Here is a 13,264-nt window from a genome sequence, read left to right on the forward strand (position 1 = left end):
GACCTACTGCTACGCCATCTTGGCAGTTTGACAGTGTATTTCACAACAAGAGGATTTCAAACTAAACCAAAAAGAAGGAATGCAAATCAATTTATAACATTTTTGAAATGCGTTTTTCTGGATTTTTTGTTGTTATTCTGTCTCTCACTGTTCAAATACACCTACCATTAAAATTATAGACTGATCATTTCTTTGTCAGTGGGCAAATGTACAAACTCAGCAGGGATCAAATACTTTATTCCCTCACTGTACATATAAAGAGCTGTGAAAACGCGGTCACTTGTCTGAATTGCTCTGGTCCATACAGCTCCCATACATCACTTAAAGATGTCTGAGAAACATTTGAATTTGTAGCTTCCAGCTTCTCTGTCTGCAGGACTGTTTTGGGAGTGGGTGGTTTGTGTGGTTTTGGAGCAAGAATAGTGTTGTGGTGCCATGACCTACCTGACTTTCGTTCCAGGATGGAGTAGCAGTCGGGTGTCTGTTTTGTTTGTCTTGTCCCATCCCGTGTATATATAATTTTCTTTGTATATATTTCATACATATTTTTTTATATTTTTAATCTCAATTTCCATGTACGGACTGAACATACTCTCCTGCAAACCGCCTCACCCAATGTGGTTTGGATCTGCTTTTGTTATACTTTAGAACCGGAACCCCCATCAGAAGCAAGCCAGCTAACTAGCTAGTAGTCAGTTAGCTACTGCTAGCGGTCATCACCGTTAACTTGGACATCAGCCAGCCTCAGCCTGATCAATTCCTGCTAGTCTGCACAGTCCTGAGTCCTGCACAGTCCTGAGAAATAGGCCGTTTACTTTTTTTTCTCCAAAAATGAAAATAGTGCCCCCTAGTTTCAAGAGGTTAAATAAAGCCAAAACCAATGCTAACCATATCATATCTATTTTCTGTGCTCATGAAATCCCTCCTTCGGGAATCCACTGTATTTTATCTAACAATAACATGGGTTAACCTTAAAAATCAGTCACATCAATAATTTAATATATGTTGCATAGTTTGGGATACCTTATCTACTGTCATTTACCATCCCTAAGAACTGCAACTTATTTATTTTCATAAATCATTTTAATGCTTATAAAATCACCTTTTCTATCATGTATTTTCCTGCTAGTCCGCCCATTCCCCAGGCGCTCTCATCCTGACAAACTTGCCCTTTAAATACACCTCTGCTGTCTTCAACCAGGATCTCAGCGATCACTGCCTGCGTAATGAGTCCCCACATCACGGTCAAACGTTCCCTAAAACACTTCAGCGAGTAGGCATTTCTAATCAACCTGGCCCAGGTATCCTGGAAGGATATTTTTTTATTTATCCGTTATTTTACCAGGTAAGTTGACAGAGAACATGTTCTCATTTGCAGAAACGACCTGGGGAATAGTTACAGGGGAGAGGGGGATTAAAAATGAGCCAATTGTAAACTGGGGATTATTAGGTGACCGTGATGGTTTGAGTGCCAGATTGAGGTTTAGCCAGGACACCGGGGTTAACACCCCTAATCTTACAATAAGTGCCATGGGATCTTTAATGACCTCAGAGAGTCAGGACACCTGTTTAACATCCCATCCGGAAGACAGGACCTGACACAGGGCAGTGTCCCCAATCACTGCCCTGGGGTATTGGGATGTTTTTTTAGACGAGAGGAAAGAGTGCCTCCTACTGGCCCTCCAACACCACCAGCATCTGGTCTCCCATCCAGGAACTGACCAGGACCAACCCTGCTTAGCTTCAGAAGCAAGCCAGCAGTGGTATGCAGGGTGGTATGCTGCTGGCAATTGACCTCATCCCATCAGTAGAGGATGCCTGGTTGCTCTTCAAAAGTGCTTTCCTCACCATCTTGAATAAGCATGCCCCGTTCAAAAAATGTAGAACTAAGAACAGATGTAGCCTTTGGTTCACCCCAGACTTGACTGCCCTCGGCCAGCATAAAAACATCCTGTGGCGTTCTGCATTAGCATCGAATAGCCTCCGCAATATGCAACTTTACAGGGAAGTCAGGAACCAATATACTCAGTCAGTTATGAAAGCTAAGGCTAGCTTTTTCAAACAGAAATTTGCTTCCTGTAGCACAAATTCCAAAAGGTTTTGGGACACTGTAAAGTATATGGAGAATAAGAGTAGCTCCTACCAGCTGCCCACTGCACTGAGGCTAGGAAACACTGTCGCCACCGATAAATCTACGATAATTGATAATTTCAATAAGCATTTTTCTACGGCTGGCCATGCTTTCCACCTGGCTACCCTTACCCCGGCCAACATCTTAACACCCCCTGCAGCAACTTGCCCTCCCCGCTTCTCCTTCATCCAAGTGCATGCTCTTCAACCGATTGCTGCCCGCACCCTCCCGCCCGACTAGCATCCCTACTCTGGATGGTTCTGACCTAGAATATATGGACAACTACAAATACCTAGGTGTCTGGTTAGACTGTAAACTCTCCTTCCAGACTCACATTAAACATCACCAATCCAAAATTAAATCTAGAATCAACTTCCTATTTCGCAACAAAGCCTCCTTCACTCATGCTGCCAAACATACCCTCGTAAAACTGACTATCCTACCGATCCTTGACTTCGGCGATGTAATTTACAAAATGGCACCCAACACTCTACTCAGCAAACTGGATGTAGTCTATCTCAGTGCCATCTGTTTTGTCACCAAAGCCCCATATACTACCCACCACTGTGACCTGTATGCTCTCATTTGTTTATGTGTAACTCTGTGTTGTTGTCTTTGTCACACTGCTTTGCTTTATCTTAGCCAGGTTGCAGTTGGAAATGAGAACTTTTTCTCAACTGGCCTACCTGGTTATTAAATAGGTTACATTTGAAAGAAAAAATTATAATAATTAAAAAACAGCAGAGGGCGCTGTCTTTGGCCTCTTCAGGTGGGCTGGAGACTTGGCTGGCGAGGGTCTGGGTGGTGGACACCCGGATGCTGGGGGCCTGGTTGGTGAGGGCCTGTGGGCTGGCACTGTGCAGGGGTGACACCATGTCCTCCAAATGGGACAAAAGGAGAGGAGACTGGGATGGCACTGTACTTATTTTATTTTTTGTTTGAATTACCTGATCGTCATTTTGGCTGGTGTCTCCATGATGGTTCAAAAGAGTTGGTAGGAGAGAGAGAACTAGGGTGGGACACCACTGGAGACGATTTCACTAGGGAAGGGTGTTTGGCAGGTGACCGGGGGAGAGAGGGCTGTTTATCAGGAGAGCAAGGCTGAGAGGAACAGGAGAGGGAGGAGAGTTGGTCAGAGGGTGAGGGGTCAGAGTTGGCGGAGGCATTCCGTTGGCTTTCAGTCGTTTTTTCTGTTGACAAGAAAATGTGTTAGTGCTAAATACTTTTTTCCCCGATCCCCAACCAATGGAGAAAAAAAATTGTGGGGTGGGTCATAATAATAGGAATGGGTAGGCCTAAATTAGAGGAACTTAGCTGTCTTTTCTAAACCTCAAATAACACAGTATAGACAGGTTACATTGAGTGACATATGCAAAAGCCGAACTTCATGTACATTTTATGTACACTTTTTATGTATTCGTCAATTAGAATGTACTTTTACTTTTCTTCTTACAACTAGGTCTAAGAGAAAAATACTACTCCAGAATTTAAGTAGTTGTTTATCGATTAAATGACCTGATTTCACACCTTTTTGCACCAGCAGAAACAAGCCATGTCAATAACCAATCACTGGGCTAACCCAACCCCTACTTGCCTTTAACTTAACCAATCACATGTATTGCCTAAATGTAACCATTCACATTTGTTTGTGCCTTTATAACAAGATGGAATAGGCTGCCAGATGGCCGACATGTTTCGTGACATTGGCAAAAGTCTAACTATTTTCCAGAATGTCAGTTAAATGCATCTGCATTCTTCAATCAACATGTAGGCTACTTTTGCTTTTAAAAGAATGTGCACACTAGGTACACAATAGTTGTCAAGTCGATTAGGTGAAATAACCTGGTTTAAGTCCCAAATACATATCAAGGTTGTATTATTAGTTACAGTCGGATGTTTACATACACTTAGGTTGGAGTCATTCAAATTTGTTTTTCATCCACTCCACACATTTCTTGTTAAAAAACGATTGTTTTGGTAAGTCGGTTAGGACATCTACTTTGAGCATGACACAAGTAATGTTTCCAACAATTTCTTACAGACAGATTATTTCACTTATAATTCACTGTATCACAATTCTAGTGGGTCAGAAGTTTACAAACACTAAGTTGACTGTGCCTTTAAACAGCTTGGAAAATTCCCGAAAATGATGTCATGGCTTTAGAAGCTTCTGATAGGCTAATTGACATCAGTTGAGTCAATTGGAGGTGTACCTGTGGATGTATTTCAAGGCCTACCTTCAAACACAGTGCCTCTTTGCTTGACATCATGGGAAAATCAAAAGAAATCAGCCAAGACCTCAGAAAAAAAATTGTAGACCTCCACAAGTCTGGTTCATCCTTGGGAGCAATTTTCACACGACTGAAGATACCACGTTCATCTGTACAAACAATAGTACGCAAGTATAAACACCATGGGACCACGCAGCCGTCATACCGCTCAGGAAGGAGACGCGTTCTGTCTCTTAGAGATGAATGTACTTTGGTGGGAAGATGCTGGAGGAAACAGGTACAAAAGTATCTATATCCACAGTAAAACAAGTTCTATATCAACATAACCTGAAAGGCTGCTCAGAAAGGAAGAAGCCACTGCTCCAAAACCGCCATAAACAAAGCCAGACTACGGTTTGCAATTGCACATGGGGACAAAGATCATACTTTTTGGAGAAATGTCCTCTGGTCTGATGAAACAAAAATCAAACTTTTTGGCCATAATGACCATCGTTATGTTTGAAGGAAAAGGGGGAGGCTTGCAAGCCGAAGAACATCATCCCAACCATGAAGCACGAGGGTGGCAGCATGTTGTGGGTGTGCTTTGCTGCTGGAGAGACTGGTGCACTTCACAAAATAGATGGCTTCATGAGGAAAGACAATTATGTGGATGTATTGAAGCAGCATCAATCAGTTAAAGCTTGGACAATGACCCCAAGCATACTTCCAAAGTTGTGGCAAAATGGCTCAATGACAACAAAGTCAAGGTCTTGGAGTGGCCATTGCAAAGCCCTGACCTCAATCCTATAGAACATTTGTGGGCAGAACTGAAAAAGTGTGTGCGAGGAGGGCTACAAACCTGATTCAGTTACACCAGCTCTGTCAGGAGGAATGGGCCAAAATTCACCCAACTTATTGTGGGAAGCTTGTGGAAGGCTACCCAAAGCATTTGACCCAAGTTAAACAGTTCAAAGGCAATGCTACCAAATAGTAATTGAGTGTATGTAAACTTCTGACCCACTGGGAATGTGATGAAAGAAAAATAAAAGCTGAAATAAATCACTCTACTATTATTCTGACATTTCACATTCTTAAAATAAAGTGGGGATCCTAACTGACCTAAAACAGGGAATTTTTTGTCTGATTAAATGTCAGGGATTGTGAAAAACTGCATTTAAATGTATTTGGTTAAGGTGTATGTAACTTCCGACTTCAACTGTAGGTTGTCTTGTACACATTTGCAGCAAAAATATTTTTTGCAACATTAAAAAAAAGAGGTCAACGCTAGTGCATTGTGTACGGTATAGGGTGCCATTTGAGACGCTGATCTCATACCTTTGGCACCAGCTGAAACAAGCCATGTTAGTAACTAATGAAGACTGATTCATATCCACATGACTAAATTGGCTTTCAGACCATGGTGACGTCATATGTCATTTATGGTCGTTTTTAGTGGTAATGTGAATTTAGTTTTATTTTGACAGTCGACTCCACACAAAAATAATGCTCAAACAGTGGTGTATTCATTCCGCCAAAAACAGCTGCACAACGAGAGTTTCTATTGGACAAATTCAGGTAGGTCCCGCCACGTTTCCTTCCGTTTAAGAAACGTTTTGCAACAGAATCGGCGGACTGAATTACACCCCAGAACACTTGATTTGCACTGACGCACTTAAACGTGCGCGTCCCCGCTATTCAACGATAAAAATGGCGGCCGCCGCCGGATCAGGTAAAGTAATTTCCCGTTCACACATTTCTGATATTCATTTGATAAGCTATTATTTTACGTTTACTATAATAGTGGTTTATTTTACCTTCCAATATGAGCCATTCATCTCAAAAACTCCACATTTCACCAGACAGCATGTTTATTAAAGTTAGATTAATGTGGGTGTTAGCTCAGCCAGTATTGCGCGCTAACTAACGTTAGTTTAGCTGGATCTTCGGTTATTTTTCTGTTTTTGCCCAACTCATGTGCTTTTAAAACCTGACTTGATTCTGCCATAAACCATAAAAGATGTTATCGCCATAATTGACTATTGGTGAATGTATTGTGGTTGTTTAGCCATCTGCGCATGTAGCTAACGTTAGGTAGCCTATTCAACTGCAGCGTCATGTTTCTGCAGAGCTAACGTTAGCAAGCTAGCTAACGACACTAGCTGAACCGACACAATTTGCAAAGCGAGAAACAGAACTAGTTAACTAGCATACATGTTTAAAATAACTAAGCTAACTAACTATATCGCTGGAATCTTTCAGAATAGATTTATCCTACTTCATATCAGTGGTTAGTTGAGTGAAATGTTCATTTTAATCAGCATTGAGTATTGAACTATTTTGGATACGTTGATGCTAGCTAACGTTAGCTAGTTTTGTCAACTGGTCATTAACGTTGGTACACACCAGGGGCTATTCATTACGCTAATAATGTTGCAAAACGTGTCTTAAACGGAAACAAACGAAACCAAGATACCTACCTGAATTTGACTCATATAAACTCTAGTTTTAGTGACTAATGATTACACCCCAGTGGTACACACCCATAACCTGAGAAATGTGTAGCTACAGGCAATTGCACGTGTCATATTGAGGTGCATGAATAGTTGATTGATAAGGGATAGCTAGTTAAAGGCCCAGTGCCGTCAACGTGATTTCCTGTATTTTATATTTCCACACTAGGTTCGTATAATACTGTGAAAATTATTTAAAATGTAAATTATTTTAATGCCCTATTAGTGTACGACAGTGGTCACCAACCCTTTCTATGTAAAAATCACTTTCTTAAAAAGCAAGCAGATCTATAGCTTTTCCTCCTTTTTTTTCATGACTTAAACATAAGCCCACGCAACATGAAAAACAGCACTGTAGCAGTGAAGTTTAGGCCCAATACATTATCTTCGCATATTGGCTTTGCTTGAATTGTCCTGCCAAAACATTGTTCTTCTTTTGAGGTAGGCTATATGATTGCACCGGTAATGGATCGGTTGTATTGCTTGAGGCATATTTGAGTGACCATAAAAGTTAAATAATTTGCTATTTTGATTTTACTGGGCTGATAGTGCCTGCATCGGATGGTCAGTCTCAGGGGGAGAGAGCAGCAGACCGAGGGTCCGCCTCAACGTCCCTCTGCTCTCCCTGTCCTCTGACACTGACCAAAAAGGGGGCACCATCTTAAAGCAGATGGCAAAACTTGTGCCCCACCGCATTGTTTCTTCCTCGTGCATAAATTCTAGTTTTTACTCCAATGACCAGAAAATCCAATATTATTATATATTTGAAAAAATACCTATGCCTTTTTTTAATGCAAGCAAGCCCTAATCGATACAATTTCCTACTCATTCATTGCGAGTGGCAGTAGGAAGAATGCATATTTTATGACAAGTGTTGACAGTGCTGAGTATAAACACAAACTCAATCAGAAAAACAGCAGCTCTGTGCTGTGTTAATTGCTGTGCGCTCAAGGAAGATTTATTTTACGCCTGCTACGTTAGGTTACTGCAGACATGGTAATCTGAGTCATTTGATTGGTCAAGCAGTAGGTCAATAGGTGCATTTGATTTGCTTTCCGACCCGTCGGGATGGCAGTTTGTCCTTCAGACACCCCAAATAGTTCAAAATGGGAATACTTCGCCTACCCGGCACGCAGGGCAGCTGAATTGGGTGCACCTACCGCCAACAACGCGAGACAAAAAAAATAATATTTAAGTGGGTTTTTACTGAAATGTTTGCTCAACTAGGAATGCCTTGGAGATTGACCAGTTGACACTGCTAGCTAGCTAGGCTCCTGCCTGCTCTGTACCAGAGTCCTCCTTAGGACTAGCTGGCTAAGCTAGCACGCTGTGTCCTTCATTCCAGCCTGCCGAACACCTGACCTCGCCAATGTTAAAATAACTGCCGGAAAAGGGTGCCCGCGGGTGGGGGGGGGGGCAAAGGACACTGTTTTTTACTAGCCACCATTGTCGCCCCCTTTCTCTTCTGTGCGGTTTAACGGCGATTGGTATCCAATGTTATAGTGCATTACCACCATTTACTGTACTGGAGTGCCCCTGCTTCCTGCATATGTACTGGAGTCATAGCTTAAAAATTAACCAATATAAGTATAAAGTGGGGTTCCTGCTAATGCAGGAATGCACATGCAGGAACGCCCCGAATTGTGGGCTGCAGTTGCACCTTTCTCCTCAGACAACTCCAACAGTCCTAGCAAAATTCTTGCTTAATTAAGAAATTGTCCTTCACTAAGAAGTTTTTTTTTTTGCATTTTTAATTGAAAATGCTCCCCAAAAAAAGCTACTTAGTTGTTACCCAGGCTTTGATATTTAGATCATGTCTGCATTGGACCTTTGACATTACATGGCTCCTACTATAATGTATTTGATTAGCTGAGGGTTGTGGGTTTTAAATTCATCACTATCGAAATACATACTTACATGAAATTGGATGAAAGGACTGCATAATCAGTAGACCTGCCAAAATCTGATGTTTGGCAATCGGGCCAAATTGAAAGCTTATGGTAAGGAATGGACATTTTTATTAAAATGACTACTATGTTCAGTCTTGCGTCATGATTGCCTTTTTTTTTATATACGTAATTCAATAGAACCAACATGGCACCCTTGTTTGTGAGCTGTAGCTACTAGGCATGTGTGGTTGAAAAATGTCTGCTTTGAACCTTTTCTGTTTTAAAAAGGCGTCAAAGTACCCCGTAACTTCCGGCTGCTGGAGGAGCTGGAAGAGGGCCAGAAAGGCGTTGGAGACGGGACGGTGAGTTGGGGACTGGAGGACGATGAGGACATAATGCTGACTCGCTGGACAGGCATGATCATAGGGCCTCCCAGGGTAAGAAAAAAACACCACACACACACACACCATAGGGCCTCCCAGGGTGGGAGGGCTCAAACGCACACCAAACAACGCCACATACAAATCCTTGTTTACTCCGGCCTGGTTTCCTTAATTCCTATCAAATTTTATTGGTCACATACACATATTTAGCTCATTGGAAGAGAGGAGTTGTATTTTTGCTCAACGGCAGATTTGGCTGCCAGTGGAACAACGAGCAAAATAACCTTGGGAACAACACCGTTGTAAGACAGATCTATTTACAAAGGAAAAGTGGATGTGCATGACAACTTTATTGAGAGTATGTTTGGTAGAAATACTATGTTCCCCCAAAAATAAACTTGTTATTTTTGAAGTGTTGGCAATGAGTTTGGCGCCACAGCTAAATGAATGCATACGACACAGCAGGCCAGCTCTTAACCATGCTAATGGCTAGCTTATGAAGTAAGATGTGTTTTTGTTGACGTTGCTTGTGAGCATAAACATAGCATAAATCACCTTTCACCCAGTAGAGGCAAAGCCCACAGACCGTAAGTGGGACAGCATTGAAATGGAATGGGAACATTCTAATTCTACTGGGATGGCCAAACGGATATGCAGCAGCACAAACATAGGCCTACAACAAACTTATTATCATAGAGCACCGCTGATTATAACCAAGACAGTTACCCACGACCATGCAGTCTTTATCTTGAGCTGAAACCTATTTCAAGACTTAAATCTTGCCTTTTTTCTGATGTCTTTCTTCCAGACAATCTACGAGAACAGGATGTACAGTCTAAAGGTAGAATGTGGACCCAGATACCCGGAGTCTCCCCCTTTTGTCCGATTCGTGACCAAGATCAATCTGAATGGCGTACACAACTCAAATGGTGTGGTAAGTCCCAAGTCATACATTTCCTGTTCGGGTTGGATCAATTACCACAAATCAAAAGCAACCTTTGTATTTGAGTGTGTAGCCTGAAAGACTTCAGCCTACAGCTAGCGAAGCACATCTGATTCATTGCCTACAGACGTAGGACTGGTTTTCCAGAACCAGATTTACCCTACTCCTAGACTCAAACGCACTTTAAACTGAACATGTTTTTAGTCCAGGAATCGGGATTGTTTGTATTGAGGGAACTTTTGTCTCAGCTAAAGTCACCAATCAGCCACATTTTAAAATAAGCCAAGCTTTGAAACACAATTTTCTCAAAAAGAGGCTATGTCCTTTCCAAGTGATGTCTGCATATAAACTCAGCAAAAAAAGAAACGTCCTCTCACTGTCAACTGCATTTATTTTCAAACTTAACGTGTACATATTTGTATGAACATAACAAGATTCAACAACAGAGACATAAACTGAACAAGTTCCACAGAAATTGAATAATGTGTCCTTGAACAAAGTACTGCAGTGCATCTCCTCGTGGCCTGCACCACTCTTCCACCAAGGCACCTGCAAGTTCCCGGACATTTCTGGGGGGAATGGCCCGAACCCGTATCCTCTGATCCAACAGGTCCCAAACGTGCTCAATGGGATTGCGATCTGGGCTCTTCGCTGGCCATGGCAGAACACTGACATTCCTGTCTTGCAGGAATTCACGCACATAACGAGCAATATGGCTGCTGGCATTGTCATGCTGGATGGTCATGTCAGGATGAGCCTGCAGGAAGGGTACCACATGAGAGAAGAGGATGTCTTCCCTGTAACGCACAGCGTTGAGATTTCCTTGCATTGACAACAAGCTCAGTCCGATGATGCTGTAACACAACGCCCCAGACCATGACAGACCCTCTACCTCCAAATCGCTCCAGAGTACAGGCCTCGGTTAAACGCTCATTCCTTCGACGATAAACGCAAATCCGACCATCACCCCTGGTGAGACAACTACGACTTGTCAGAGAAGAGCACTTTTTGCCAGTCCTGTCTGGTCCAGCGACGGTGGGTTTGTGCCCATAGGTGACGTTGTTGCCGGTGATGTAAGGCAGGTCCTCACCAGACAACAGGCCTACAAGCAGTCAGTCCAACCTCTCAGCCTATTGCAGACAGTCTGAGCACTGATGGAGGGATTGTGCGTGTAACCCGAGCAGTTGTTGCCATCCTGTACCAGTCCTGCAGGTGTGATGTTCGGATGTACCGATCCTGTGCAGGTGTTACACGTTCTGCAACTGCGAGGACGATCAGCTGTCTCTCTCCCTGTAGCACTGTCTTAGGTGACTCAGTACGGACGTTGCAATTTATTGCCCTGGCCACATCTGCATGCCTCCTTGCAGAATGCCTAAGGCACGTTCATGCAGATGAGTAGATACCCTGGGTGTTTTTCAGAGTCACTAGAAAGGCCTCTTTAGTGTCCTAAGTTTTCATAACTGTGACCTTAATTGTCTACCTTCTGTAAGCTGTTAGTGTATTAACAACCGTTCCACAGGTGCGTGTTCATTAATTGTTTATGGGTCATTGAACAAACATGGGGAAACAGTGTTTGAACCCTTTACAATGAAGATTTGTGAAGTTATGTGGATTTTTACCAATTATCTTTGAAAGACAGGGTCCTGAAAAGGGGACGTTTTCTCGTTTAGCTGTGTAAGTTTTGAGCCTCACATGTATGTAACCTCCCATTCTCAGGTGGACACGCGGGCAGTGGCGGCACTGGCCAAGTGGCAGAACTCGTACAGCATCCGTGTGGTGCTGCAGGAGCTCCGGCGGCTCATGATGTGCAAAGAGAACATGAAGCTCCCCCAGCCCCCCGAAGGCCAGCTATTCAGCAACTGAGTCCCCTGACCCTGACCTAGCCCTGCTATCTCAACTCTCCTTCACTCTCCCTTCATCCAACACACAAATAAATATACACATTCAATACATGCACATAATGATTCAACGATTCCTCACATGCACACATCCGCACATGCAGCGTACATGTACCCCTCTTATTTTTCAGAGACTCTTGAAACCTCTGTTCTCACGTAAGCTCTTTTTGCCAGGCCCCTTTGTCCTAAGTCATGGCCACTTTGTCTCTCGAGACCTTCTCGTTGGACAGAGAGATGGTTGCACAGGTGGACTCCACCCATACCCTACCCTGACACCCAATGCTCACCACTGTGCAGACCAGACATTGATACAAATTACTTCATCTTTTTTTAAATCTTTGTGTTCTACATCCAGATTGTAAAATAACATAAATGATCTTATTGAGTGTACCTATCTTATGTGTGTGCTGGGTTCTTCAACCAAGGATGATGGCATTTACTTTGTACTGTAGGTATAACAAGGGTGGAAATCAAGATGACTTGCTGCTCCACAAAAGAAAAATAGACCTGTGGCTGATAAAGTTTTCACTGTTTGGCTCTTAATTTTGCTGCAAGAATTCTGCTCCCCCAGTTGGACTTGTCAGAGGCAGTGGTTTGGGATCTACAGCGTAGTCTTGCCAGTGTGTTTCAGAAAGCTAATAAATAAACATTGCCCCCCCCCCCCCCTTAAAAAAAACATTTAATGTCTTTCAGGATAGCTTTGGTCTCAAACTGAGTAACCAGCTTTTTGATCCCGAATATGTGAATTTATCGGCCTTGGCACGTGTACGGTACATGGGATGGGGGGGGGGATAAAGGTTCTCTTGGTTTCTCTTAAAGTACATGGGGTTTGAAATGCTCATCTTTTGTGCTTTGCACCTTTTTTCAGGTTCACCACATTACTGTGGCCTCCTATGTGGAGAATGAGTTTTTGTTTTGTCTTTAGGGTTGACCTGTTTACTCAGAGGTCATCGCATACAGTGGGCTCACTGACTGCAACGTATGGCTTTAGTTGTTTATTTCATAACGGGTGTGAATCTGGGTGAAGGTGACCTGTGCATGGTTTTATTTGAATTAAACCTCGTTACTTTTGCATGTGTTTGTCTTCTGATTCTCAATCCATTTTTGGTAAGGCCGGCATTCAGTCAAACCCGCACCGTGGAGTGATAGGATTGGGTCTACTCTAACAAACTGCATGTTTGACCTGAATTCAAAATACGTGCTTTTTTTTGTTTAGTGTATTATCACATACCTTAGAATGTCGCTGTGCTACAATAATGCACATTGTTACGATGCCAAAGTGGTATCCATTTGTATTTAA

General features: G+C 42.7%; 1 protein-coding gene across 1 annotated transcript; it reads left to right on the forward strand.

Annotated features, from left to right (window-relative positions):
* Positions 1–5,944: 5,944 nt before the first annotated feature.
* LOC109891543 (ubiquitin-conjugating enzyme E2 variant 1) lies at positions 5,945–13,038 on the forward strand. The gene is made up of 4 exons (XM_020484095.2): positions 5,945–6,070; positions 9,029–9,177; positions 9,932–10,057; positions 11,783–13,038. The coding sequence occupies exons 1-4, from the start codon at positions 6,049–6,051 to the stop codon at positions 11,927–11,929; spliced, it is 444 nt and encodes a 147-aa protein (XP_020339684.1). The 5' UTR covers positions 5,945–6,048; the 3' UTR covers positions 11,930–13,038.
* The last annotated feature ends 226 nt before the right edge of the window (positions 13,039–13,264 follow it).

The sequence above is a fragment of the Oncorhynchus kisutch genome, linkage group LG1 (assembly GCF_002021735.2).
Source record: "Oncorhynchus kisutch isolate 150728-3 linkage group LG1, Okis_V2, whole genome shotgun sequence".
Lineage (NCBI taxonomy): Eukaryota > Metazoa > Chordata > Actinopteri > Salmoniformes > Salmonidae > Oncorhynchus > Oncorhynchus kisutch.